Source organism: Leopardus geoffroyi, chromosome C3 (assembly GCF_018350155.1).
Source record: "Leopardus geoffroyi isolate Oge1 chromosome C3, O.geoffroyi_Oge1_pat1.0, whole genome shotgun sequence".
NCBI classification, from domain to species: Eukaryota; Metazoa; Chordata; class Mammalia; order Carnivora; family Felidae; genus Leopardus; species Leopardus geoffroyi.
In genome coordinates this window covers 16103855-16130822 of record NC_059338.1, presented here as the reverse complement: position 1 = coordinate 16130822, position 26968 = coordinate 16103855, and the positions used below count along the sequence as shown (strand labels likewise).

Genomic DNA, 26968 nt, shown 5'->3' with positions numbered 1-26968 from the left:
CAATTCTGAATTCTAAATAAAATAAGGATTTCTTTAATATTGTCTCTTTAATTTGCAGACTGCTTATTTTTTGGTCAAGTGAGAAAAGTGAACATAAGGACAGAGAGAAAATACTGTACTATAAACTATTCATTTACAACTATTCTTCTGGAGTTTCATTAAAATATATTTGCTCATTATTATGTAGACATTTTGATGGATGTTATACTTCTATAAGATAATCTTCATGTATATTGGGCCGCCTCAATTAGCGGTATAGAAACATGGTCTGCTCTTTGAAAATAATACTTTAGGCTGTCTCTTCACTTTTTAAGAGAGGTTTTCATATTTACCAAGGTCTTGGCACATTTTGAAAACTGTATGTATTTAACTACTAAGACCACAAGTTTCATCTCCATGAAGCCTCTTCAGTATGAGGGTTTCCTGCTGGCCTTTCAGAGCATTTCCTGACTAACACTTTTGGTATATAATATTCTCTCTTATATTGTGGTTTATGGCTAGGAGATGGTGGAGTTTGGGATCTGAATCCCGGTGTCGTGGATATTACAGGCTATAATTCACTACTTCTCTCAGATTTTTCTTATGTTCAATTCTCATCTCTGCAGTAATTATAAACGAGAATGCTCCCTGATAAAAGAACCATCCTGTTTCCATTTCTTTCTCCCATAGAACATTAAGCTATGTCAGATTTAAAGAAAGATCTCAGAAGATACTGGGTGAACTCAACTAAACTGTGCTATGGGCCAGAGGTGATCAACCCAGAAAAATCACCACTGAGTTATAGTGCATGTGATATCTATAGCTATATTATCCAGATAGATAGACCTAGAAATTTAACTTTCTTTTTTCTCAAGGAGACAGTAATACCACATGTATCTATATCTGTATCTGTATCTGAATCTGTATCTGTATCTTTTTCTATCTGTATCTGTATCTATATCCATTATTTTTTTATATCTGTATCTATATCTGTATTTATATCTGTATCCTTTATCTGTATCTATCCTATATCTGTCTAATTTCATCGGTGCCTCATCCCCATGAGCTATACAGAGACACATTTAGTATCCCCATTTCATGGATTTGGAAATCACACAGAGAAAGATTCATTTACTTGCTTGAGGTAATAACAAATTAACTGTGGCCTGCAAACTGGTCTCCAATATCCCTTAGACTCAGTTCAGTATCTTATCCCTCCTTATGACTACATTGCTCTTTTTCACATGTGAAAGATTTTAATGTATTTAAGCTCTAACTGAAGAAAAACAATAAGCTGGATAAAAAAAATAAATTTCAACATGTTAATCAGATAATCTAAGTATCTGTTATGCTTTTTTTCTAAGTTCTTACCATCACGGTGAAAGCATGCACAGTAGAGATGTTAAATGTAGAATCATCTGGTCTCTCTTGGTAGATCACATGGTACTGGGAGATAATGCCATTGGGGGATCGTGGCTCTGTCCAGTTCAGCAGAACTGAATGAGCACTGGTGGCTTGTGCCCAAGGTGCTGGCAGATCTTGAGGTGGGGCTTCCAGAGTCCGTGCCGATGACCACAGACTCTCCACGGAGCCCTTGGAGTTGTGGGCTCTGACCCGATATTCATAGAATGTGAAAGGCATCAGAGTATCTGAAGCATCGGTGAATTCAAGGGCCCCTTCTGACCAGACAAACAAAAGGGACTCTGCTTCGATGCCGGCAAGACGTCTGAAAGGAAGCCAGAAAGGCAATCAGGAACAGCTGCACATTTCAAAAGACGTTTGCACAGAGACTAAGAAACTGCATTTCAGGGGCGCCCAGATGGCCCAGTCGGTTAAGCATCAGGCTTCAGCTCGGGTCATGATCTCACAGCTCGTGAGTTCGGGTCCCACATCAGGCTTTGCGCTGACAGCTCAGAGCCTGGAGCCTGCTTCAGATTCTGTGTCTCCCTCTCTCTCTGCCCCTCCCCCGTTCATGCTCTGTCTCTCTCTGTCTCAAAAATAAATAAACATTAAAAAATTTAAAAAATAAAAGAAATTGCATTTCAGAAAAATATATCAGCTCAACTGTCCCTTTCTGGTGTCCTAATGAACACCAGATGAAAGAATATGCAAGAGGACTGGCTCAATAGCATTTTTTAAATGTAGGTTTTATATATATTTGGCTAATCATAAAGAATGCATATATTTCATAGAAAACATGTAAAATACAGAGGAAATAAAAACATTTAAACAGTGTAACACCGCCCATAATTATGTCTTGTCATATTACATTAGAAATGTTTCCTTAAAAAAATTGCACATGGAATATGCAGAAACACATACATTATTTAAAAACTTTAAAAAATCAGAAGCGTACACATAAGCACTATTAACACATGTAAAAATTCTTTTTGGATCTCTGTCTATATGTTTATGTACATGTGTGCAAGTGTATGCATGTGTACATGCAGGTACATGGCCCAATTTAATTTTTTGCACAACTGGAAATTACACCATATACAATTATTAAAAGTTGATATTATTGGGAATTCTGACCCTTCTGTGGTAGGCGGATTGCACTAAGTATCCTGATTTGTCTCCCTGTATCCCCATGTCTATTGCTAATGTGCTCTCAAGCTCACTCTAAACATGGCCATGGGACTCTCGTTGGTCAATAGGACAGCAGCAAATATGATGCATGTGGAGACCTGGAAAGTGTTTGCACGCTGAGGTTGACCCCCTTGCTGCTCGTGGAACCGCAAGATCTTCATGCAAAAAAGCCCAGGCTAGCACACTGAAGGATGAGACTGATGAGGCGAAGCCATGGTTCTTATTCTCTTCCACCTGGTACAATGTGATTTTGCACCTGCTTCCAGGATATTTAAAACACATATATTTTTTTAAATTTTAATTAACTAATTTATTTATTTAGGAAGAGAGAGAAAGAGAGCACACCCAAGCAAGCAGGGGAAAGGCAGAGAGAGAGGGAGAGACACAGTCTCAGCCAGGTCCTGCACTGTCAGCACAGAGCCTGACATGGGGCTCGAACCCATCAACTGTGAGAACATGACCCGAGCGGAAATCAACAGTCAGATGCTCAACTGACTAAGCCACCCAGGTGCTCCTAAAACATATTTAAAATTCATTTCCTGCATCTCATGTATTTTATCTTCATTTGAATTTTCTCTTCTTTAATTAAGCCATAACCCTTCGAAGTAAGGACCAATCTTTCTTGTAGTGATCAACAAACCTTTACTGAGCACTTAATATACACCATGCCTTGTACCAGGGGCAAAGGTACAAAGATTGTACACATTCCTTTCCTGAAGGAACTTAGGCCCCTAAAGGAACTCATAGCTGAGTGGAGAAGATTGAGCTAAATGCAAATTAATGAAAATAACATGATAAATTATGTAATATCAATTTGCTCTAGAGATCTTTAAAGGGCAAAAGTCCAATTCCTATTAGATGTCTTCTCCAAGACCTAGTAAAATGCAGAGTATGCTCAAAAAGTTCTTTCGACTGCCTGCGAAAGGGATTGTTTAGTCCCATCAGTAGATATTACTGCTGTTAAAACGAAGGCAAACTATTTCGGTACTCAATATATAGAGCATTAAACATCTGAGTAGGAGAAATGGAATTGTCAGTTAGTATGGCCCCAAATATCTGATATTTCATTTGGAACAGTTATTTGCTCATCTGAATGTAAAACCATGATGCGAAAATAAATAAATAAATAAATAAATAAATAAATAAATAAAAATAAGTAAAATCATGACGCAGACCTAATCGGAAGGGGAAGTTCCTGAGGAATCATGGACCATTTGGTCTATTTCTGTGTGCCCAGCATCTAGCTCAGTAAATTCAATACTTTTTTTTGAATGAATGGCCACAACACATGTAATTCCATGGTTGTCTGCATTTTCGCCTCATCTCTATTAACTCTTTTACTTACTAGGTTGGGGAAGAATGTACCAAAGAGATGAACCTCTCCTACTTAGCTTCTACTCTGTAGTAGAGAGAGACTGATGGATAGAGCAGTATTTTCCAGGCCGTTAGGAGTATTTAATGAACATCCTCTTCAGATGCCAGGATACTCACATGCTGCCATATCAGATTAGCCATCAACACGGAAAGGGTTATTAAGACAAAGTAAATGACAGTACCTCTCACAAAAAGGCAGGGTATTTAAAATACTCGGCTTTGGGAATTTGAGGATCCTCAAGTGGATCAATCACAATGACCTAAGCACGAGCAATGACAAGCCTCCCGCTGGAGGCTACAGAGGCTTCCGAGATGCCACTCAGTGACCTGCAATTATGGTCGGCAACCCACCTCATTATTCCTCGCCACCATGCGTGGGCCAGATTCTGCACTCAGTGTAGGTTTGCAGGGTTTGGCCTTTGTACTTGCTGCAGATACTAGGCACCAGGTGTGTCATTGGGAGGGATCCATTCTAATGAGGACCACAGGGCTCACAGCCAAGGACTCCCCTCAGTGAGTTTTTAAAAGGTGTTTGCAAGGAACATAATACAGCAAACAAACATAAACTTCTACCGGGAAGTAAGATTTTCTGTTTTGTCTGGCTTCGTCCTTTCTATGACGATTCAGTTAATTTTTATTAAATTCTCATAAATCCCCGCATTGAGGTGTAGCCATGGCTGTGACATTCTTTTAAAACATTGCCTGAAAGCGAGACTTTTAAACATCTCTAAGAGGTTAAAAATTATGTTAGCTTCAAGTTTATCCACCAAAGCAGTTACAGGGTGCAGCCTGATGAAGTATTTCTTGCCACTATTGAATACTCAATAAATTAATACTGTGTTGGGGTAAATGCTCCATCTGTGGTGGTAAAAAATAGAATATCTTTATGTCTGGATACACTTGGAACAGAAGAGGTTATGTAGATCACAATTATTCCTAATTCATGTAGGATTCAGGCTTCAACTAACTGGAAGTGTTTCCTCCTAAACAGTCTGTGTTTACGGAAATCACATTTTCAGTCTTCCCAAATAGCCAAACGGTTATTCTATGCTTAAACTCATTTGGGAGATACTTCAATTATGCTCTTTTCCAACTACAGTTAATTTAATGTTGTTTAACACTAAGAAGAAAACCAAAATAACTATGAAAACTAGGAACTACATATTTTATTTTAAAGAATATATTTATTTTGAGAGACAGAGACAGAGAAAGAAAGAGCATGCATGCAAGCGGGGAAGGGGTAGGGAGAGAGAGAGAGAGAGAGAGAGAGAGAGAGAATCCCAAGCAGGCTCTAAGCTGTCAGTACAGAGTCCCATGAAAGGTTTGATTTCAGAAACTGTAAGATCATGACCTGAGCTGAAATCAGGAGCTGGACGCTCAACCAACTGAGCCACCAGCACCCTAGGCACCATATTAAAAAAAATTTTTTTTAATGTTTATTTATTTTTAGGAGAGAGAGAGACAGAATGCAAGTTGGGGAGGGGCAAAGAGAGAGGGAGACACAGAATCTGAAGCAGGCTCCCGGCTCTGAGCTGTCAGCACAGAGCCTGGTGCGGGGCTTGAACTCTCAAATCATGACCTGAGCTGAAATCAAGACTGGGACACTCAAACAACTGAGCCACCCAGACACCCCAGGAACCATATATTTTAAAGGAGATTCATACTTATATTTTCTTAATGTAGTATATCAACTTTAAAGAGAAACATCCTAACCCTCATTTCTCTGCCAACAATTCTCAGGACTTGTCTTTAAAAACAACTAAAGCAAAACCCTATAACTCAGTTTATTTCTCACAGCAATTTAGTATTATGAAACTGCCACCCTCATCTCATGAAGAATAACAAGAATGTTGATTTAAATATAAAACCCCAGGGGCACCTAGGTAGCTACATTGGTTGAGCCTCCGACTTTGACTCAGGTCATGATTTCATGGTTCCTGGGTTTGAGCCCCGTGTTGGGCTCTGTGCTGACAGCTCAGAGCCTGGAGTCTGCTTTGGATTGTCTCCCTCTCTCTCTGTATTGTCTCCTCCCTCTTCCACTCACACTATGTTTCTGTCTCTCAAAAATAAATAAACATTAAAATAAAAATAATAAATAAATATAAAACCCCAACTACCTGTAGTCAGAGAAAATAGATCGTAGCTCCAGGCCTACAACCACCTGATTAGATGACCTTGGGAAAAACTCACCTGTGCTCTCTAGTTTCCATTTCACTTTGTAAGCTAGAGTTAATAACCTTATACAGGAAATGGAAACACAGGTGATTTATAAAATGCCATGTGAATGTTGAATCAACCAGCATTGTGGAGTGAGTGGATACTCTGGTGCAGGGGAGGAGACATCAAAGATCATCCACAAATGTTAAGACTTAATCCCATTTAAAACATTAATGATTTGCCGTGCAATTGGCCCGTGCTTACCGCTGCAGCTTAATGTTCCAGACTTCCTTTTTTTCTAAACGTTTACTTATTTATTTTGAGAGAGAGAGAGAGAGAGAGAGAGAGAGCATGGGGGAGGGGCAAAGAGAGAGGGAGAGAGAGAATCCCAAGCAGGCTCTGGGCTGACAGTGCATAACCCAACATGGGGCTTGATCCCATGACTTGAGCCTAAATCAAGAGTTGGACACTTAACTGACTGAGCCACCCAGGTGCCCCTTCATGTTCCAGATTTCGATTCTATTTTATATTCCACTCATAATCAAATGCTTGCCTATAGTTCTTTTGTATTCCATGATTGTTCAGGCTTCTGTGGCTTCGATATGCTAATCCTGTTCTGCAGTGCCTTGCTCCATACTCTTTTCGTCCTCCCCCTTCTATAGGCTAACTTCAATTCATCTTTAAAAATTTTTTTTAATGTTTATTTACTTTTGAGAGAGAGACACACACAGAGGCATGAGTGGGGGAGGGGCAGAGAGAGAGGGAGACAGAATCTGAAGCAGGCTCCCCCAACACGGGGCTCAAACTCACAAACTGCGAGATCATGACCTGAGCCGAAGTCAGATGCTTACCAACTGAGCCACCCAGGCGCCCCTCCAATTCATCTTTTAAAGCTCCACCAGAGTACTTTCTCTAGGAGGTCTTTCCTTTGCTTCTGTCTCAAGTAGAATTATCACATCCTCCTATGTGTTAAGTCTTTTCTTTATTGATTCACTTGTCACACTATTCTGTAATATAATTTCTTTTTTTCTATCTTTTATACCATACTACAAGCTCCTTGAAGGCAAAGAATCTCTCTTACTTATCTATATATTCTCAGCACCTAGGGAAGCATGGCACACTATATTAAACAATAAATATTATTTTTGAGCAATGACTGGATGACTGGTTGACAAGAAGAGACCAAAATTCTGTGAAACCTGCCAACTAGAAAAAATGTGCCTGTTATTAAGTTGTCTCTGAGGAACAACCCTATCATTCTATATTTGGCTTTTTGAGAGTGGAGCCAGGACTATACGATGGCATTTCTGCTTTGCCGGCTGATTCTGTTGGGCTAGGCCAACAGGGGGCGCCAGAGGAAGATCAGAAAGCTGAAAGGAAAAAAGGAACTGGCTCCTTCCTCTTTGCTTCCTGTTTGCATGCTGATTAGGTAAGCATCACTTTAGCAAGGATTTTTCACTCTGAAAGTAACAAATCCTTCCTCCCTACAAGAAGTTTGTGTATGAACTTTTAATAACACTTGGAAAAACAGTTTCATCTCATGCCTCCTCCCCAGACACCTGCATCAGCTGGAAGCAGCCTCCTCAGCTGTCTGGATCCCAGCATCGGGGTGTCCCCCTCTAACTTCTGAGTTTTAAGAATTTTAGTTGCTTCGCTTGGTTCCCTCAATCCCGAGGGTAGTTGCTGTTTCCTTGTTGTAGCCACCTGCATGATATCTTAGAGTTCACTTTTTAACCTTTCAACTACCCGGTTAACAAATTTACAACTAGTTAACAATTATTTATGTTAAGTTCTTTCAGTTAAAATGACTGTCGAGGTTAAGGGTGCCTGGGTGGCTCAGTCAGTTGAGCACTGGACTCCTGATTTTGGCTCAGGTCATGATGCCAGGGTCGTGAGATTGAGCCCCTCATTGGGCTCTGCACTGAGCATGGAGCCTCTTAAGATTCTCTCTGTCTCTGTCTCCGTCTCTCTCTCTCTGTCCCCTCCCTCACTTGTGTGCTGTGTCTCTAAATGAAAATAATAAAAAAGCCTGTAGTGGTTTCTCTTTCCCAAGCAGAACTTGACTGCAATAGAGAGTGATGATGATGTTCACAGAGAGAGAGAGAGAGATAGGAAAATCATAGACAGGGTGGTGCTAGGTTTGCATCTGGACTAACTGAATTTCCTATTTTGTCTTTATCACACCATATTATACATTCATTGTAAAAAGTAATTAGAAACTATGGATGAGCAAAAAACCTCCCAAAACAAAAACCAAACAACAACAACAACGCAAATGCAGGCAGTTCCCAACTTATGATGGCTCAACTTACAATTTTTCAACTTTATGATGATGCGAAAGTGGTAAGCATTCTGTCGAAGTCGTACTTCAAATTCTGAATTTCGATCTCTTCCCGGGCTAGCAGTATGCTGGAGGATGGTCTTTCAGAATTGGGGGTACGGCAGCGAGTGGCAGCTCGCGGTCAGCCACACCATCACAGAGTAAACAACTGCATACTTACAATCCTGTTGTACCCATACGGCCATTCTGTTTTACATTTTCAGTACAGTGTTCGATAAATTACATGAGATGTTCAACACTTTATTATATACCGCAGGCTTTGTGTTAGCTGATTTTGCCCAACTATAGGCTAATGTAAGTGTTCTGAGCACGTCTAAAATAGGCGAGGCTAAACCGTGATGCTTGGTACGTTCGGTGTATTAAATGCATTTTCGACTGATAGTATTTTCAATTTACAATGGGTTTATTGGGAAGTAATCCCTTCGTAAGTCAAGGAAGATCTGTATTTGAAAGGATTGTGCTTAACCTATCGCTGGGAGATAAGCATAGTTAACTTTTTTTTGTTTGTATTAAGCATTCTAGACATTTTTTATACACATATATGTAAAAAAAAATTCTATGTATTTAAGGAAAAACAGACTCATACTAGACACACTGTTGTGCAATCTGCTTCATTTATTATCAGGAATCTTCTTCCTTGTCCTTAAATATCTGTAACTGCCAGATTCATCTTCCTAAAGCATGGTACATCTTCTTTTTATTTAAAATTTTTTTTAATGTTTATTTATTTTTGGGGAGTGGGAGTGGGAGAGTGGGAGCAAGGGAGAAGAAGAAAGAGGGAGACACAGAATCCGAAGCAGCCTCCAGGGTCTGAGCTGTCAGCACAGAGCCTGATGTGGGGCTCCAACCCAAAGACCATGAGATCATGACCCGAGCTGGAGTTGGATGCTTAACCCACTGAGCCACCCAGGCGCCCTCAGCATGGTACATCTTTATTGTACATCTAGAATGACTTCCCACTTTTATCATGCTTGGTGTTTAACATAGTATGTTCACATACATTATTTCATTTAATTCTTACAAAATTCTAGGGTGTTATTCTCTATGTTTATTAACCTAACTTTACATAAAAATGAAACTAGGGGATTATAGTGACATACCCAAGGTCACATAACCAGTAAGTGGTGGACCCAGAGCCTGGAGGCCATATCTTCTTTCTGTCGACCAATGCCACGCTCTGTCCACTTTATCAGATTGTTTCTTTTACCACAAACTTACAATGGCTTACATTACCTCCAAATAAAAAATCTAAATTCCTTAGCCTGGTATTCCAAGTCTTCTAAAATCTACCATCAAACTGTCAAAATTTACCCTACAAATAACAAAGGCTCCAGCCAAGCCTGACCATTACTTGAACACTATGCTTTCAGCACTGGGAATTTTGTTCATTCTATTAATATTATTCACAAGAGACATCTTTGCCATCAGGCTCTGCTTGTTAAAATCCTCTCTACTATAAATGAAACAGAATACAAAGTTCTGAAATGGACCAGATGATAGCAGGGAATTTTGTACAGGTGGCATTTCAAGTCAGTGAGGTATAAAACAATGTTGGCAAACTAGTTTTTTTTTTTAAAATAAATGCATAAATTTCTTGTCTCATTCTTTAAAACAAAATCAAGTCTACACTTAGATATAATGAGTAGAACCCATAAAGTTGCTGGAAGAAATAATTGATGTGTTATTTTAATATGATCATTAAAGGGAGAATTTCCTTACTATATAAAGAGCATAGACAAATTAATGAGAAACAAAAAAAGACAATAATCTAAGGGTACGTAATATATAATACACATACATACAAATAGCAGGTAAATATTTAAAATAAATGAATAACTTCACTTATAATGACCAAAATTTTAATTAAAACAGTAATAACATGCCATTTAAAATACTGAACTGGCAAAGATTTGAAAAATTGATCAGACCCACTATTGACAGCAGTTTTCAGAGTTAAAAACCTTATATACCATTTTTAGAGACAATTTAGCAAACTCTAAAAATTTTAAATGTACAAAATTTGACCCTGCACTTCTAGTACTAAGAATAATCCTTCACATGCTTATTGCACAGGTGTTTTTTGAAAATTGCTGCTGTAATGAAAACTTGGAAATCACCTATTTTGCCATCAGTAGAAGACTGGTTAAAATATAGTTGAGTCATTAAGAGAAATGAGGTGTATGTGTGTGTGTGTGTGTGTGTGTGTGAGCAGACAAATGCCCTAAAGAAAATTGCAGAACAGCATGAACAATATGATTCCTTTCATGTAAGGGAAACTATAAAAAAAGAAAGCAGAAATATTTTGTATAGTAAAATTAATAGTATTTACTTTTATTGATAGAAATTTTATATGCCTTGGGTAAGTCATAAAGAAAGGATAAATAATCTTTGTAATATTCTGTCTGGTTAAAACTTTTTCCAACCAAACTATTTCTAATAATCACCACTAAATTTTTATTTTTTAAAGTGTTTATTTATTTATTTTTGAGACAAAGGGAGTATGAGCTGGGGAGAGGCAGAAAGAGAGAGAGCCAGGTTCTCAAGCAGGTTCCGCTCTGTCAGCACAGAGCCTGATGCAGGGCTTGAACTTATGAATTGAGAGATCATGACCCGAGTTGAAACCAAGAGTTGGATGCTTAATTGACTGAACCACCAAGGCGCCCCATAAATTTTTATTTTGTAAGGCCAAGTCCCAATGACATCAACTTCATCCATGAATGAATGAAGTCTTCCCTAAATATTCCAGACAAAAAGAATCTTTCTCTCTTATAAACTTTTTGGTAAATATTTATATTTTTCACATTATATTTCTCTTTTTCTGTTTGTTTGCTTAGTTAAATTTATATCTCCTATAATAGTAAAAGTTCTTCATAACAGGGCTCAGATCTCACAGTAGATATGAACATATGTATGTATGTATGTATGTATGTATCTATCATCTATCTATCTCTCTATTTATCTATCTATTATCTATTTCCATCTCCATATCTATCTTTCCACACAAAATGAATTGACTGCATTAAAGTTCCTTCACTTTTAAGTCAATACACTCTTTTCTTAGTTTACTCAATCAGTTTAATTATCCATTCTAGAAAATTATTATTTGTGGTTCCCTGCTTGGAATATTCTTCAATATTATCCATCCATCCAAAGTACCTTAGGTTTTATCCTTCAAAACCTTACTATTTAAATACTCAGAAGGGGTGCTCGTTATTCATTTTGACTTTTACAGTCCAAGATACTGTATATATATTTTTCTTATTGCACATCGATCAACCTTTGTACTTCTTTAAAGAGATGGTTTATGAGAATAAACCTGATGCAATTTTGTCTCTATTAAAATGGAAGCGCCTGGTGGGAGGTCATTTTATTAAGTGTTTTGTAGAGTCCTAAGAAAAAAAGTATTTGGTGGATTTTGTAGATGGAAGTCGGATTTTGTAGCTGGATTTTGCCATTTACAAAGTTATAAGATAAAGGGGGAATACTGAAAAATCTTTATTATACAATCCAAATGTACTATGAGGAGAAAGCAACTGCCCAAGATGGCCTTGTCTATACTCTATCAGTAAACAGTTTGCAAAAACACTTACATTAATGTTGTCCCTACTGTGGGAATCCCTTTTGTAGCTCACATTCGTCAACAAAGTAGCTTAAATAAAATTAAAAAAGTAACAGGTAAACTGAACAGAAGCAATTGCATTAATAATCATATCCTTCCTAGGTTATTTTGTTTTGTTTTGTCCAGTCATCAACATCCCTTTATGAGCACAGACACTTTTTAATAGGATGATATCTAGAGGCAGTCTCTAAACAATAGAAGGAAATTACTGAGGGGACGTGCTTTAGGGAGTTGGAGAGAGCAGAGTGACAAGTATTTTCAAAATGGGATTGGCAAGTTGGCTTTCTGCAATTTAATGAAAATATCTGCATAGGCCAAACCCTGTCTTTGGTTTGAGTTAAATGTATTTCCTTTGGTGGCGATAGAAGAAAGAGGAGGCAAATGATGAAGCAGAAATTACATGCCATAACCTCCCCAGAAATACTGCAGGCTTGTGGCTATAACTATATAAGGGGCTCTATGTAGTCCCAGAATGAAAAAGAGCTATGTGTCTACATTCTATTCCTGTCCTTACAAATTTCTGATTTTTTTTTTTTGCAGCTATCTAAGAAAAATTTGATATTGTTGTTGTCTAAGCACATTTAAACTTCAGCTGAAATAACCGCCAAGTGATTCATGCCTATGTAGGTGAATATAACGATTGTATCTGGAGCCCCAGTGCGCCATTTTCATTTCACTTTAAATAAAAAACAAAATGTATCTATGTCAGTCAGTGCCCTTCTGCTGTACTCAGAGGTATCAAACAGGCTACAATTATGATTGTGAAGTGATTGTGTCACATTGGAGGAAGGTTTATTGCTTTTGAGTCCGCTAGGCAGTAACACATTCTGTTTCATATTACTCTTTATATCATTGTTTGGCTGTGACTAGAATAATCAAATGCCATCAAATGCTGTCAAATTCAATTTACAGTATTTTTCATTGAAGCGGGCTTTCTGCATTATATTTCCTGTTTTCCCTCTCTAAGGCTGCCATGGAATAGTCACTGTAATCATGAGCTTTATTTACAAAACCAACAGAGTGAAGCCACGTCCTGGTCTATAACAGATACTTTATTTCCCTTTATTCAGAATAGGAATTTGATGTGCTTTTCTCATACAATTAGCATTAAGTAGATGAAAGAAAACTATTCCAAGAGGATGGGTATTTTAGAGCCTGCACTAATGTGCTTAGCGTAAAATGTAAATTCGCATTAGCCATTTTTACGTGTTCATGTGTATTTGAATCAGAAATATTATTCTTCAAATTAATGTTTGCTGAGAAGAAATTTGGCTTGTTTGTCTTGGGCAGTGTCATTTACATAACCAGAAAGGCAATAATACTTTGTCTTCATAATTTTCCTACAAACCCTCACTCATGACTGAAGATTGACCTGTATCAAAGGGTTTCAACACCTAACATTGCAAGAGGATCCTAAGCGAAGTTTCACGATGTATTCAGAGCACAGGACCAAACAGGGGAAGACATGAGATGCTAACAAACGATGTTAGAGGAGGGCTGAGGGTCTGGGAAAGAAGGTGTTTTTCTCTGTTTTCCTGATGTGAATACATTGCTTTTGGAAGGGGTTTTCAGTCTGCAGATCCTTTATGTCTGCTGGTCCCTGCCTTACATGGTGTCCTTTTTGTCTTAGACGGTTAAGTTGTGGACGTCTCCTCCACCCCTAATTCATATGTCAAATTCCAAACTCCCGAGGTGGTGGTGTAAGATGAGGCATTTGGGAAGTGATTGGGATATGAGAGTGGAAACTCATGGTAGGGTGGGTGCCCTCATAAAAGAGACTCACAGAGCTGCCTAGTTGCTTCCACCACGGTGAGAACACAGTGAAATGACAGCTGTGTATGAACCAGCAAGTGGGCCCTCACCAAGCATGACATCTGTCAGCACCTTGATTTTGTATTTTCTCAGCTTCCAGAACCGTGAGAAATGCATGTTTGTTGTTTATAAGCCCCTCCCCCAGTTGATACCATTTTTGTTATAGCTGCCTGAAGGGACTAAGTCAGACAGCAAACCCTCAGTTGACAAGTTCTTTGTCTCCTTGACTCTGTTTCTGTTTCTTGACTTTTGCCTTTTCTCCTCTCTTTCTTCCTCCTTCGGGGCTGCTGTTTCATTCTCTCCCCCACCCCCATTCTTTCTTTCTTTCCTTCCCATTCTCCCTTCTCCCTCTCTCCCTCTCCTTCTTCTCCTCATTATTCATTACTTATTTAAAGAAAACTTTAATTTAAAACTATGCCTGTGTTGATTGGATGAAGACTGGACCAGGGAGCACAATACACTTCAACCCAGAATGCCTATGGTCTCCTTGTCTCTCCTTCCTTACTCTGTCTCTTCTCTTACCCTCCGCTCCCTCTTTCCTTCTTTTCTTCATTTTAGGTGGATACATTTAACAAACCCTGCACATCGTGGTGAAAAGAAGCTACATGACCATCTACTACAACCCAGTATCATCTAGCCAGTTGAATGGAAACTCATTCCAACAGAAGGGTATCTGCAGAGCTGAGCTGTTCTTTCTGCACACAAAAAGGACCCTGTTTTGAGTATAAAAAGTTTTTCCAGGGGTGCCTGGGTGGCTCAGTCAGTTAAGCTTCTGATTCTTGGTCGTGATCCCACGGTTGGTGGGTTTGAGGCCCACATTGGGCTCTGTGTTGACAGCATGGAGCCTACTAGGGATTCTCTCTCGCCTTCTTTCTCTTCCTGTCCCTAACTCCTGCACTCTCACTCTCTCTCACTTTCTCTCTCACTCTCAAAATAAATAAATAAACTTAATTTTTTTTCTAAGCTCCACATAACAGACGATGCAAAATATTAGAATTCTTTTTGCAGACATGGTTCCTCCTCTGGGATGACTGTGTTCTCTTGGTCAGTGGGCCTCTAGAGGACCGCTCTATCAGTTCACCAGAGGTAAAGCTGATGTGGACTAAGAGGTCTCATCCTTCAAGCAGGGATCAAAACAAAAATATCACGTGGTAGCTGTGGCTTTTCCCCTTGGATAATGTGTACAAGCTTCCAGCATCAATTCTAGATCCTAGCACGTGCTCCAAAAACATGAATTCCCACCCATTCCCTTATAGAAACAGAAAATGTATTTGCTTTTACAGCCCTGGAATAGTACACATTTTTCAATAATTTAAAATAATAGTAACAGTCAATGTTACCTGTGAAGAAAGTAGTTGATGATGACTCCATTCGGCTTTTTAGGTGGCATCCATTTAACTTCTATGCAAGCTGGCCCCAATGCCTGAAGAACTGGGGAATTTAGGTCCATTGGGGCTGCTTCAGATGTCTTGACAAACGTCCCACTGCTAACTCCACAACTTCCTTTAAAAAAAAAATCGAGTCCTTTAGTGATTTGTCAAGTGGCGAAAAGAGTTACATATGCATATAGAAGGGTAAGGGGATCACAGAACTCATGTTAGCTGGACTTTTATATATACACTTGTACACATATTTTAGACTAGTACTATAAATCTCTATATAATTTGAATATAGTTATATGTATATATACTATATTATATATATTTTATGTATATTTAAATAAGGAATCATTTCTGGAAAATCCATTAAGTAACCACAAGTTTATAGAGGCACAGGCAAGAACACTTATGCTTGTCTGAACTGTGGTTTCTCTAGTTTATTACAGTCATTCTAGCCAGAAAGTGATAATATAGTTGAATACCATAAGTGTGTGTGTGACCTGCACATCTTGTCTATTCTTAAGAATATCTTATTTTTGCCAACACTTCGAAATAATTACCATCTCCCAACACACAGGAATCAAACAATCAATTTGAAGAATATTGTATCTCCACAGCATAGTTTTAGAGACATAGAGATGCATAAGTTGATTTTGCATTCAAATAAAGAAAGCATTGGTTTAAAATAGTCCTATGTTGATTAGCTGAAGACTGGATCAGAGAAAGCAGCATCCTTTAAAACAAAATGCTTTGGTCTGGTTTGTAGAGAGAAGTGGGCAAATGGACTCAAGTTTGGAGATGAGGCAGAGCAAAATCGCAGACCCCTCATTCTAACCAACTCCATGGGAACTGATACTCATTTGGAAATAGAAGTTCCTAAGCACATGTAAGACGGGGTTGCCACCACATGCTGAGTATAAGATCGGGACATCTCTTTAAGGTGAAGCAACATGTTTTATACACCAATACGAGTTACATCTTTTCTTCTCTTATCAATATATGATGTAACATTTGGATGGATGAAGGGACTGAGGGAGGCTCTTCCTCAAGACCACTCAGATAGATGATGATTTCATAGACCACTAGCCTATGCCATAGAACTCAGGGTGACAAGCTGCGTATATGAGATAAGGTTCAGGGAAGCACCATAAAATACGTAAGATTCATTTGAGCGTAACTCAGCTTATAAATAATGCCTCCCCTCACCCCCAAATAAAACGTAAATAAACCAAACTGAGTACCTTTTCTTGAAAATTTCACAATACTTATTTCATTTTATATTACCAATGATTCCTTATGTGACCTAGGTGTTTTTCTTTTAAAGGGCCTTATAAAACAAGACTTTGCAAAACCACCATTTTAATATATTTAAATATTCATGATTTAATGTGCAGAAATGCATAATGCTTCACTCAATGGCAGGCTCTGATTTTTCTGGGTAAACAGTCCAGTACAAATAAGAAATGAAATGTTAGTCTTTGTATTTGAATTAAGAATCTATTCCTTTTTAATGAATTTTTTTTTCACAAAATGCTTTTTTTATAAAAGCCCAGGACAAGTGTCTGAAAGACTTTCACCATTTTGACACGCTTGTATCCTTATCTCATATTGTGTGAATGGAGCCAAATTTTCCAGAAGGATGGATTGATGATAACCAACAGAGGTGGTCAGAGGTGCCACACTTCCAGCATTGAGTAAGACATTGTACTCCACAGGCATTTGGGGGATAAGGATCCCTTTAAAGAGAGAGAAAGAGAAAACACAAAGGTATGCTATACAAAACGGCCAACAAATATTTGTCTTTTAAAAGCAATGTTATCTTTAAAATAGTTTAAGTATTACTGAATGTAGCAATGAACAGTTGCATGAATGTATATTCCAGAAGTAAAACAATGTGTATCACCCATTTTCAAAAACAAATGAAGTATATATAATAGTTCTATTCAAAGGGATACTCCACAGGCAAATAAAAACAAAAGCACGTTCCACTTCTTAAAAAATACAAGGGAATTAGAAATGGTGTCATATATTTTTGCTAGGCTTACTTACTCTTAAAGTACATAAAAAACCCCACCAGTTTTGCTTGTGACAATAATTTTTCTGTAGGCATTGTGTATGCATCCAGTCTGACACAGATCCTTGACATAATAGCCCATAAAGTATCCAAATCATAGTCTACCTAGAGAATTCCCAGTGCATTAATTATTGAGTCAGGACAGTCCACTTTGTCAGGGAGACTTATGGACCTAAATACATATGAAATTTGGGTTCAAAAACTGTCATTTTTCACAATGCTTCCTAAAGAAAGAAGGTCTTGTCAGCTTAGCCTCTTCACAATCTAGTCATATAATTAAATGCCTGTAAGTTTTATTTGGTCATGAACAACATGGACTTTTTTTTTCAAGGAGAGTCTATGAGCCTCGAATGAAGAATATAAGGGAATTTCGCGCTAAGCTTGCTCATTGATCTGATAGCTTATAACATTTGTGGGTTTAATTACTTGCCTTTGTAGTGCTTAAATATGTTTCTCTTGGCTGTAGAAACAATGATATCAACAGAACAGGACTCAATAACCCTTGAGAAATGAGGTCTAAAAAAATAAAATGAAGGTTTTTTGTAGATATAGCCCCAATGTATAAGGAGTGGAAGAGCCAGTAAAAGCCAGAGAAGCTCTCAGGATTTGGTGCAGGATGGATGAAAATAAGGAGTCTCTGAAGGATATATGCACCACAGTCAGGAGTGATGAGTTGTTTCCTGGAAAGATGCTAGATTTCGCTGAACCCAGACTGGGAATTTTTGTTCTAAATTGGAGCATCCTCGTTAAATTCTCTTTGTCCTAATAGCTTAAATTACTGCTATTCTATCATTGATTCTTAAATTCTATCTCCAGCTTTATATGTCTCTTGCATTCCAGATTTCTATTTTCAACAGCCTACTTTACAGAGTCCTCAATCTCAACAGGCCTAAAGCAGAATCACTATATTTTCCACTCCCAAACCTATTCTTGGGTTTCCTTTCTGTTTTCCTAAGGCACAGACAGGCCTTAGAGTAAACCCTTAGGGTAAGATTTTTTTTTTTTTTTTAATTTTTTTTTTCAACGTTTATTTATTTTTGGGACAGAGAGAGACAGAGCATGAACGGGGGAGGGGCAGAGAGAGAGGGAGACACAGAATCGGAAACAGGCTCCAGGCTCTGAGCCATCAGCCCCAGAGCCCGACGCGGGGCTCGAACTCACGGACCGCGAGATGGTGACCTGGCTGAAGTCGGACGCTTAACCGACTGCGCCACCCAGGCGCCCCATAGGGTAAGATTTTTAGAGTAGACCCTGCCTTTTTTTACTCAGTTGCAGCCATAACCCAAACAAGAATAGCCATCTCATTGCAATCCAGTTTTATGCAGGACAGCATACATTATCTAATACTACCAGAATGTCAACTTCATAAAGTCAGGGACTCTGTTCTCCCCAGTGCGGTTCCAACGCCTAGATTTTAGCACAAAGTTGCAGCTCAACAAATGTTGGTTAACTGACTGAATGAATGAATGAAACCTCAGGACAATATTGTAAAGTAAATTGTATTACTTTTTTTTTTTTTTAAGATGAGAAAACCAGGGCTTGGGGGAGTCAAACAATTTGTTCCAGATTGCACATTGATTAATTGGGATAGTCACAGTTGAACTCAGGCCCATCTGATACCAAAGCTTATCTCTCTATATTATGCTCTCTCTTGGTAATGGAGATTTGGATTAGGACAACTGGGGGGGAAAGGAGAGGATAATTTTGAGATAACATGGGTACCCAGAAAGAACAGGTATTGGACACTGATTCAAGGTCTGGAAAAAAAAAGTGATGGAAAAATTAAAATTCCCACTAATGGAACAAAATTATAGGTGAATATTTAAAGTTCTGAGGAGCAGGTTTCCAAAACTGAACCACACACACCCTGGATGTTTGTGGACTTGTGTTGAAGTATTTTCAAGACAAGGACAAACATGGTACCTCTTCCTGGAATATCAGTTTGACCCGTAAAATTTGGGAAATGCATGGCCCCACTGCCTGAGTGATGGAAACCAGCAGAATCCCACTTTTCCTTGTTCACAAAAATTTGGTATGGATTTTTCTTCCTAAAAAGGCCCAGACTAGAAAATTATAGGGTTATTGACTGATTAGAACTTTTACTAGTCAGTCATCTTAACTCTAAAGTTACCTCAGAACTAACCATATGACAACAGAAAGAGTTTACGCTGACAAAATCAGTGTGTTGAACAAGTCCTACTCATGCTGCAATCAAAACACAACTTAATTTTAGTTGTTCACTATTGCTTTAAAATGAATTCATCATGGGTAATCTTCTATAGATACAGGATGAAAATTTGGCTGGGCCCACGTTTCTGCTGAATCTCAAGTAATAGGCATTTTTCTATGTTATTTTGTTTCCATGAAGAAAAAAGATATCAAGACAAAGATTAATGCCTAGAAAATTCAAATAAATTTATTATTCTCTTTAATGGCTTCATGAATACACATAATGGGTTTATTTAGAAAAGGTTCTTAAGGCCTAATTCTGAACTGTAAGACAAAACTGGGCATGGTTTTACCGCTTCCAACAAGACTTCTATAATTAAAATGAAGTTTGAGAGTTGATGAAGAGAGTTGATTATAGGGACCATTTGAGACTCTCGGTTCATTAATGGAGAAGGAAAACCTATGTGCTGTATTAGAGGTAGAATAAAGAACAGTATAATCAGGCTTTTTCCCCCCACTAAAAATGTTCTTTGGAGATTGTTGTTCAAAGTAGTAAAAAAGATTGAAAAGCGGATCAGGGACTTTCTCAGTTTGCAGGCGGACATCTCAGCAATAAGATATGTTTATGGAAATTTCCATTCATTCGGAATGGCACAGTATTCTACCTCACATGCTGGGAATTTCTCCTTATTGTTACCCTGACGTAGTCTGTAAAGCAGTGGGGCAGGGGGGAAGGTTGCTGTTTGTACCCACATATTTATAATAAAATGAAGACAGAAAGAATTGCCTGGACATTGAACCTATTATTGGGGTCAGCTTTCTCCAGAGCAACCTAGTATCTTGAAATATAACAGCATATTACTCTTTACCCAAAGAGATTAGTAAAAAACAAATTTTCCCCCTAATGATAAATTATAAAACACACTAAGGTTCGGATGAAGACAAACGCATTGGAATACAATGGCAAATTTGTATGAATCTTTAAGATAAAAAGCAAGACCTTGAAGAAATCACAAGCTTAGCGTAATTGCTTTAGGCTGTTACTAGACCTCCTGGGTTGCATTTTCATCCTTTCTTCTCTGTTTCTAGGGTAGATTTTATAGAAAAGTTTGACAAACACACATTTGAAAAATACTCCATCGTTCTTATTGAACTAGACAAACAACAGAATGGAACGAAACAGATCAAATCCCTCCTCTGCCCTTATTTGTTTCTGATAAGTTACCTAACCTCTATGAACACCAGCCTCTTCATCTCTAAAATGATGATACTAACAGCCATCTCATAAAGAGCTATAAGGATTAAATTAGAAAATGCATGTAAAACATTTTAGTGCTTTCCTACAACATAGAAAATGCTGAATAAATGGCAGACATTTCAGCAAAACAAAACGAAATGGAACAAAATGCAAAACAAAACCCACAACTATGACTCTCAAAGTTTTATGTGTCCTCAAACACTCTGAACTCACCTTTTATATTGTTTCTATTCCAATTACAAGTAAATGTTATATTCTGTCAAGTAAATATCTTTATAACAATACTTTATCTAATTTTGTTTTTTATGAATACTTGGATACAATCAAACTGTATTCCTATGAAGATGTTTTATTTTTCAATTCTAGCAGTAATTTAGAACAGTCTTTTCTCCAATTCATCTGACATATGTCTTCAGTCTATAGCTACTGGTCTGCTTCCAGTAACTTCTCTGCTTAGAAGGACAGAACTCCTAGGGGGTCAAGGAACACAATTGCACTTCTGCTACATTTCAAATATAGACATAACCTTGGTCTAGGTTTAAACATGGCCAGTCAAGGCACGAACCTGGAAAATGTATTTTTCACGTCTTGGTTAATTGGAAATAAATGTCCTTTACATATACCTATGAAGTGTTGAAACAGAAAATGCTCCTTGAAGCTGTGAGCATGTCAAACACTGACATGTATTTAGGAAAGAGGGCCCCTCCACTGTCATCATTTACAGGACTGTGACATGAAAGCTTCCTGCGTTCCTGGAAGCCCTGTACCATCTGCAATGAGTCTGAAACGACCTAGCCCCCTGGTATTCTGATGACTAAATGAAATGAAATGGGCATATTTGTTAAAGTCAGCTGGGAAGCCACACGACTTGGTTAGTTCCCGAGTTCATAAATTTATGTCAGAGCAAGAGGAGCAGTGGAAGCTCAAGTGAACCAATTTACCCTAAGTGCAAATGGCAGTTTTGTTATTTGGTGTCAAAGTTACCAGTCGCACAATGACAAGCTGCCATAACACATTTTCTTGTTCACTAAAGAACAAGGATTTTGTTGGTTAATATTCCTTGCAAGGCTCCTTTTCATAATTTACAACAACTAGATGCTGATAGGTTATTTAACATTTATGAAGTTAAGATGTAATCAGAAAAACCCTGATTATCTTTACAAATAAAAAAGTTAAATTATTCAACTTTTTTTTTTCTCCATGGCTTCATTTCACAGCAGGTGCATACTTTACAATGGGGCAAGTCAATCAAATAATCCTTTCTAAAAATCTTTTTTTAGGAGCTGGAGCAGCAACAATTCTAAGAGGAAAACTATTAATTCGGTTTGGTAGCTGCATTTGCTTCAAAACATTCGTTGCACTTAATGTAATGCTCTGAACAAATCAGCCTAAATTCTTGCTTGTATATTTTGGTAGGCATATTTTGGTTATGCCCTTTTGGGAGTTTGGAAGGGAAACAAGACTCTCTTAAACATACATCCATTCCAACTATATGGAAATTTTACATAACTTTGTGTAATATTTATCATTTTATGGCCTCTCTACCCTAATAGATAATAGGGTTCATGACAGGAAGGACAATGACTCATTCTTCTTTGTAGCTCTCAGGGTGTCTAGCATTATGCCTTGCTCCTGAGTGGGGCTCAGCAAATATTGTTATGTTCATTAAAAGGAAGACAGGAATCAATACATCCAAAGGCTAGTGAGTTGTATCTCATGGAGTCTTAAGCTACAAATAAAACACTCCTACTGGATTATTGGACGGGCTGCTCTTGAATTACATTGTCCTCATTCATATTTGCTATATTTATAGCAAAGTTATTTTTTAGCTTTGGAACTGGATCATAGTAGAAGTTAGAAAAAAATCATTTGCTTTCTGCACTGGGCACTGTTTATGTAGAAAAATACTGAGAAAATATAACAGTGATTTTGACTACAGAATTTGGAGTCAGATCCCTTGTGGGTTGGTTCTAACACCTACGTGTAAAATAACCCAGATTACAAAACTTGGTAATATCTATATTGATTTGTTCTAATTAGTAAAATGGGCAAAACAATAGGGTATACTATATTAGGTTGTTAAAAGCATTAAATGAGATACATGTAAATTTCTGAGAAAAATGTCTACTACATATAAGAACTCAGTAAAGCAAGAAATTCATTAAATAAAAAAAGCAAAGGCAACAAAATAAAAAACTCAACAAGTGTGACACATCAACTACAAGCCTTCTGCACAGCAAAGGAAGCCATCAACAAAAGGAAAAGTCAACCTGTGGAATGGGAGAAGGTATTTGCAAACCATTCATCTAATAAGGGGCTAATATCCAAAATATATAAGGAACTCTTACAGCTCAATAACAAAAAACAAATGAACCAATTAAAAAATGGACAAAGGCTATGAATAGACATTTTTTTTTCCCAAATAAGTCAGACAAATGGCCAACAGGCACATGAAAATGTGCTCAACATCCTTAATGATTAGGGAAATGCAAATGAAAAACGAGATGCCATCTGATACCTGTTAGAATGACTATTATCAAAAAGAGAAAAGATAACAAATACTGGTGAAGATGTAAAGTAAAAGGAATGTTTGTACATTGTTGGTAGGAATGCAAACTCATATTTCCAGTTTACTATGGAAAACAGAAAGGAGGTTCCTCAAAAAATTACAAATAGAACTACTATATGATCCAGGAATTCTACTTCTGAGTATATAGCCAAAGGAAATGAGATAATTATCTCAAGGGCTATCTATACTCCCATGTTCATTGCAACATTATTCACAATAGTCAAGTTACAGAGACAACGGAAGTGCCTATCCATGGATGGATGAAGAAAATGTAATACACACACACACACACACACACACACACACACACACACACTGGAATATTATTCAGCCTTAAAAAAGGAAGAAAATACTACCATTTGTGACAACATGGGTGAAACTGGAAGGCATTATGCTAAGTGAAATAGCCAGACAAATACAATAACTTTATGGTATCAGTTATGTGTGGAATCTTAAAGAAAATCAAACTCCTAGAAACGAAGTAGAATGGCAGTTTCCAGGGACTGGAGGATGGGGGAAATAGGGTGAAGTTGGTAAAAGGGTACAAACTTACACTTATAAGATGGATAAGGTTAGAGGATCCAAGATATAACATGGTGACTATAGTTGACAATACAGTACTGTATAATTGAAATTTTGCTAAGAGAGTAGAACTCGTATTCTCACCAAAAAGAAAAAAAAATAAATATGTGAGATGATGCTTGCATGAATTAACTCAATGGTGGGAATCCTTTCACAATGTATATATGTCAAAACACCACATTGTACTTTTTAAATATATTATAATCTCATTTGTCAATTATACCTCAATTTAGCTGAAAAAAGACGGATTTAACACTCTTCTACATAAAATGTAAATCATTGAAACGAGTTTTACACTTTCTTCTGAAGTTCAGCTTGGGTTTTGCACTTATAAGAAAATTGAAATAATTGTTATTATTGAATCCCAATTAATGTGATGTAAATTTTTTAGAAAGCTTAATGCCTATTTTGGCTTTAAATGGCTAGTAACTGATCTAATACACTGCTGTTGATGAGCTAACTGACCACCAAGATGCCTAATGTCTGTGGATACACTATATTGTGCCTAAATACCCTTTATCAAAACTCTGTTAATAAAAAGCATTTTTATTCCTAACCAATATCTTTTTATTTCTAAGAAATGTTAATTGAAATGATTTCTCATAGAAGAATTGTTGCTAATTCTTTTCTTTAATGGACCAAGAGATGAATGTTAATGGACAAGAACCAGTATTTTGATATTATGCATGAAACCCAAATAACACAATATTTAGTGAGAAAAGTGTGTTGGATGCGGTGACATTGTTAATTAGAACATGATGAAGGGCTAGAATAGTTCAAAATATAGTCATCACCTTGATAAATTAGAAAGACTCATTATTACCTTCAGGGTTTAAATAATTTTGAATGTTTGGTTTCTGAAACAGCAGGAATATCTCTATTCTTATTCTGAGTAAACCATTATGTTACATGAAATATTTGCTTCTTCACTTTCTATGATTTTTTACCCATTAGTTGAACATATATCTTTTGCTGTATTTAATATGAATGTGTAAGTCCTGACCTGAGGTCAGGAGCTGGTAAAAGGTGAGAAGGAATGGTTAGGAATAAACTAGCCTGGCTGACATCTGTAGCTTGAATAATAATAGCCATCACCCAGGTAGTGCCCACTAAATGCTTACCCATGCTCTCTCACTGACTTTGCATAACAGCAGTACAAGGTAAGCATTTAACATCCCCTTTCACAGATGAGAAACCTGAAGTTCAGAGACACTGTGCAACTAGCCCAAGGCCCCAGAAAAATTAAATGGTTGACCCCGTTCCACCTAGAAACCAGGATTTCCTTTTCAGAAGTAAGTGGAAAAAAAAGATAGGTATCCAGAAGATGACATACAGCATTTGGAAAATATGTGTATGTGTCCTGTTTGTCTTTAAAGAAGAAATATGTATTTGTGTATGTGTGAATATACAAATATGTATTTGTGCATGTCCATGTGTGTTTGAGGTTGAGTCACTGTGGAGGGAGGGATAGGCTTCTAAAGGAAACCAAGTGTTTGACTAATTTTAAGCAGCAGAAAGTCCAAAATTTATTTATACTCAACTGAATGATGAATATTAGAAGCTTACTCACTATTTGTTCTTTCATGAATTCAGCAAACATTTTATAAAGACATGCTATTTGTGCACCATCTGATTTGGAGGTACAAATGATATACAAAAGAGTAGAAATCTTGATTTTCTAGAGCTTGCAATTGAAGTATTTTGATAATCTTACTACTGACATTTATCTTATCAAGTAATAATGATATGAAAGGAAACCGGGGTTTACTGGAAGGTAAAAGAATGTCTACCAAGGTTTTAAAATAGTATTTGAATATTCTTTCTGTGGACTTTTGAGAAATGACTCCCTCTCCCACCTTACTAAAATCTTTCTGCATTTGGAATCTGGCTTTGCTAAGTCATGTCTATTCTTCCTGGACTTTTGGATTGTTAGGCAAAGACTTCTGGTTACCAGCTCCTTCACGCCACAGGAGAAAACTAATGCCAGGTAGATATTTTCCCTTTAGGGGCTCACCATTTCCACAATTAATTCTTCTGATCTTGACATTTCCAGCCAAAAACATTTGGTTTTTGCCAACACCTAGCTCTGTTTCTTGGCCCTCCGGACTACTATTTCAAAGAGCAGAGTTGCTGTATCCCAAATCTGAAAGACGTTGGGTAATAAATAAAAAGTTTGATTTGGATCTCAGAGTTAAGCCAAAGACACGCAGAGACTGCATTCACAAGGCAGTTGTAGAGAACAGACCTGAATTTGGATCTCGGCTCTGCTGTGTAACCTTGAGTATATCATATCACTTCTTTGAGATTCAAATTTCTTTCTTTCTTTTTTTTTTTAATTTTTAATGTTTATTTCTTTTTGAGAGAGAGTGAGACAGCATGAGCGGAGGAAGGGCAGAAAGCGAGACACAGAATCTGAAGCAGGCTCCAGGCTCTGAGCTGTCAGCACAGAACCCAATGTGGGGCTCGAACTCATGAACCGTGAGATCATGACCTGAGCTGAAGTCGGACGGTTAATGGACTAAGCCACCCAGGCGCCCCGAGATTCAAATTTCTTATCTTAATATGGAGATAATGATATTGTCACCCAGAGTTTGCATGAGTATTAACTGAGGTAAAGCAAGGAAAGTGCTTATCAAAGTGTTTGGCATATACTAGAAATTTAACAAATGGAAAATATAAACAAGTGATACTATGCATATAAATGATATTTGTCAATAGTGTTTCAATTATACTTCCCCTGAATATTCTCACACATTCCCGGGGCCTCACTTCCTTTTCTGGTAGGATTTATAAACATGTATTAAGACTTAATTTATAGATATCATTGAAACAATAATTTATAAGCTGAAAACACACTTAATTGCCTAGGTAATGTTCTGTTGCCAAGCAGCTGCATAGATATTTTTTTCCCCCAGCAACTTACCTGTGTAAAGTCACTCTATTCACACTGACCACAAAACAAAATACGTGTAAAAAAAAAAAAACAGTTAACTCAACCACCATTTTGGGTTTGTACATTCAAGAGAAAGTGGTTTGATTCATGTTTTCAAAGAAATATTGTAATTG

General features: G+C 37.4%; 1 protein-coding gene across 3 annotated transcripts in view; it reads right to left on the bottom strand.

Moving 5' to 3' along the window:
* Positions 1-26968, bottom strand: part of USH2A (usherin) — a 742577-nt gene that overhangs the window by 96421 nt on the left and 619188 nt on the right. For all 3 annotated transcript variants that reach the window (XM_045455771.1, XM_045455772.1, XM_045455773.1), the window contains exons 59-61: positions 16828-16986; positions 15212-15374; positions 1351-1705 (exon numbers count right to left, since the gene is read on the bottom strand). In XM_045455771.1, coding sequence (XP_045311727.1) covers positions 1351-1705; positions 15212-15374; positions 16828-16986 — 677 coding nt within the window. The remainder of the gene's footprint in view (positions 1-1350; positions 1706-15211; positions 15375-16827; positions 16987-26968) is intronic.